This window comes from Aquila chrysaetos, chromosome 1, assembly GCF_900496995.4.
Source record: "Aquila chrysaetos chrysaetos chromosome 1, bAquChr1.4, whole genome shotgun sequence".
NCBI classification, from domain to species: domain Eukaryota; kingdom Metazoa; phylum Chordata; class Aves; order Accipitriformes; family Accipitridae; genus Aquila; species Aquila chrysaetos.
The window spans coordinates 36,626,056-36,629,191 of record NC_044004.1 but is presented as its reverse complement, the minus strand read 5'-3'; the positions used below and the strand labels follow the sequence as shown (position 1 = coordinate 36,629,191).

The window sequence follows — 3,136 nt, the reverse complement described above, 5'->3', positions numbered from 1 at the left end:
CGCTCTCCGGGCTCGGAGCGCGGCTGCCCGGGCGGAGGGCCGCGGAGAGGAAAGCTAACAATGCTGTGAAAATATGTTTGCAGAAAATAGACAATTGTTGGATTAGACGTATTCAAGTATGAAATAATGCCTTTTTGTGTAAAAAACCTCAGCAATGTGAGCGTACAAAAGTTCCCCTGTGGCAGTTACTTGCTCCCTTTGTGAGCTTTGCGCTCCGGCGTCTCCACTTGGCGCGTTTAACTCGGAGCCCCCCTTTAAACGCGATTGTTTCTTTCTTTTTAATGACATTTACCGGATCAAAACATGCTGTTAATTCGATCAGAAAGCTTTACCCTCCTTAACAATGCCACAATAATTTCTCCTGAAGTTTGTTAAATTGACCAAAATTAGGCAAATGAATAGGGGGTCTGTCGGCGATCCCGCTCGCAGGTGACACCGAATAATGCACTCTCGGACCAGCTGCGATCCCCTCTTTATTTGCCCCTCTTTTCTTTGACCCGCATTATTAAAATTTAGGCCCAATGAAACTATTCATACTTTTCAATGGGACATTTTCCTATAGGATAATAGGCTACAAATTGAGCCTCTCCAAAGGAGAGGGGGGGAGCAGGGGGGGTAAAACAACAACGCACAGACGCGCACACCACACAAAAAAGGAGCGTCGTGTGCCAAAGGCTGGCGAGAGCCTCCCCGGGCCGGCGTTAAGAAGAGAAGAGGAGAAGAAGAAAAAAAAAAAAAAAAAAAAAAAAAAAAAGCGGGGCCGGGGGGGGGGGGGGGAAGGATATCGTGTGCCAGCCCCCCGGTCCCACACCTGCCGGGGTGTCCCCGGCGCATAAAGCGGTGTAAACAAAAAAAGCCTCGCTGCCATCTCTTATAAAGATGGACGTGTCACCAAGTCGTGTGAGAAAAGCCTGAGAACAAACGGGGCCACTCCGTCTCCAAGGGTTCTCCCTTGAACTGGGCGGAACAGCCTATTAAGGGCTTACTTAATTACTTTAATGACTCTGGACAGGCTTTAAAATGCAGTCAGCGCTGAAGCTAAGGGGAGGGGGGGGGGGGGGGGGAACGGGGATTTACAGGCAGGCGGCGGGGTGGGGCCGGGGATGCGGCGAGCGGGGCGCAGGGCGCGGTACCGCGCCCTGCGCCCCGCTCGCCGCATCCCCGGCCCCATCCCCGCCGCTATTGTGGGACCGTCACGTGTGCCCCCGAGGTCCACGTGGGGTGACACAGCTGGGCCGCCCCCGGCTGCGTGGACGGGGGCGAGAAGGGGCGGGGGGGGGGGGGGAAGAAGAGAGAGGGGGGAAAAAAAAAAAACCAAACCCAAACAACAAAAAACCAACCCCACCCTCATCCCTTTTCTCGCCCCCTTCCACCCTGATCTTTAATGCATACATTCCCCCGGCGCCGTTCCTGCCCCTAATCCTATGGGATCAGCGGGTCCGTGGAGGCCCCCCGGGGTCCCCCCCAAGAAGTGATGGCTTTATAAGGGGCCCGGAGAGAGCGGGGATGCAGTGCCCACCATGGCCTCCAAGCTCAAGGAGCGGAGGGTGAGTGGCCGCCCGCCTTGCGCGCACGGCTCTGCGGACCCGGCCCCCTCACAGCCGTTCCCTTCAGAAAGCCCCCCACCCCCCCCCAAAAAACCAACCACACTCTCCCCCCCACCCCCAAAACAAGCCTGCCCTGCCGGGGCCGCCCGCGCAGACGCGGAGCCCCCGGGGCGGCGCGGAGAGGACCCGCCGCCGGAGCATCCCTCCCGGGGCCGCGTCGCGCCCGGCGCCGCTGCTCGGAGCGGGGTCGGGACCGGCTGCACTGGTGGGGGTCCGGGCCGGCGATGCCGGATCCGGCTGCTTTCCCCCCTCCCCCCCCCCCCCCCCCCGCCACTAACGCGCCCCGTCTGTTTTGCAGAGGACGCCGGTTTCCCACAAAGTCATTGAGAAGCGGAGGAGGGACCGCATCAACCGCTGCCTCACCGAGCTGGGGAAGACGGTGCCCATGGCTCTGGCCAAGCAGGTAGGCGGGGAGGGGGGGGGGAAGCCCCTGCGCTCTTCTCCCCGGTGCGGAGCGACCCCCCCCCCGCGATGCGGCGGGGGGTGGGGGGGCGGCCCGGCGGAGCGCAGCGCAGCCCCAGGGGAGAGGTGATGCCCCTCTCCGCCGCCCGTTGCAGAGCTCGGGGAAACTGGAGAAAGCGGAGATCCTGGAGATGACGGTGCAGTACCTGCGGGCCCTGCACTCGGCGGACTTCCCCCGCGGCCGGGAGAAGGGTAGGTGGGCGGGCGCGGGCCCCCGCCGGGACACCCGCGGCGTGGGGGCGGCCCCGCCTCGCCCCCACCCCCGCCCCCCCAGGCCGGACCCTGAGGAGCTCGGCTCCGCTGCCCCCTTCCTTTCCAGCAGAGCTGCTCTCCGAGTTCGCCAACTACTTCCACTACGGCTACCACGAGTGCATGAAGAACCTGGTCCACTACCTGACGACGGTGGAGAGGATGGAGACCAAAGACACCAAGTACGCCCGCATCCTGGCCTTCCTCCAGTCCAAAGCGCGCTTCGTCACCGAGCCCCTCTTCACCTCCCTGGGCTCCCTCCCGGAGCCGGACTTTTCCTACCAGCTGCACCCCGGGCCCGAGTGCCCCGGGCACGGCCACAGCCCCGGCGAGGCCGTGCTCCAGCCGCCCTCGGGGGGGCCCTTCCCCTGGCACGGAGCCGCCCGCAGCCCCTCCCTGCCCTACCACCTCCCCAACCCCTCCGTGCCCCTCGCCAGCCCCGGCCAGCAGCGCAGCACCTTCCTCTCCTCCGTGCAGGGGCTGGACCGCCACTACCTCAACCTCCTCGGCCATTCCCACCCCAACGCCTTCGGGCTGCCCCCGGGCCAGCACCCCTCCATGCTATAGAGACTCGCCCCCGTCCGGAAAATCCTATTTATGACCGCGGCACGCCGCGAGTTGCGCACGGGGAGGCTGCCGGGGGGCAGGGAGGTGCGCGGGGGTGCCGGAGGGCCGGGAGCTCCCGGCCGCCCCCCGCGGGGGCCCGGCTCTGCCGCGGGGGCCTGGATGTGCCCCCCCCCCCCCCCCCCGCCCCGGCTCTTCGTTCCACCTCCGGGTGCGGTGCCTGTACAAGCGATGCCTCGGAATAAATGTTTATA

General features: G+C 64.2%; 1 protein-coding gene across 2 annotated transcripts; it reads left to right on the top strand.

Annotated features, from left to right (window-relative positions):
• Positions 1–1,166: 1,166 nt before the first annotated feature.
• On the top strand, positions 1,167–3,136 carry HELT (helt bHLH transcription factor). Of its 2 annotated transcripts, none has more exons than XM_030026899.1 (4): positions 1,167–1,547; positions 1,906–2,010; positions 2,165–2,261; positions 2,392–3,136. In XM_030026899.1, exons 1-4 carry the CDS (start codon positions 1,521–1,523, stop codon positions 2,883–2,885), a joined length of 723 nt encoding a protein of 240 aa, XP_029882759.1. In that variant the 5' UTR covers positions 1,167–1,520; the 3' UTR covers positions 2,886–3,136. The 2 variants fall into 2 exon arrangements, with proteins under 2 accessions (XP_029882759.1, XP_029882749.1); XM_030026889.1 differs by having other exon boundaries at positions 2,389–3,136.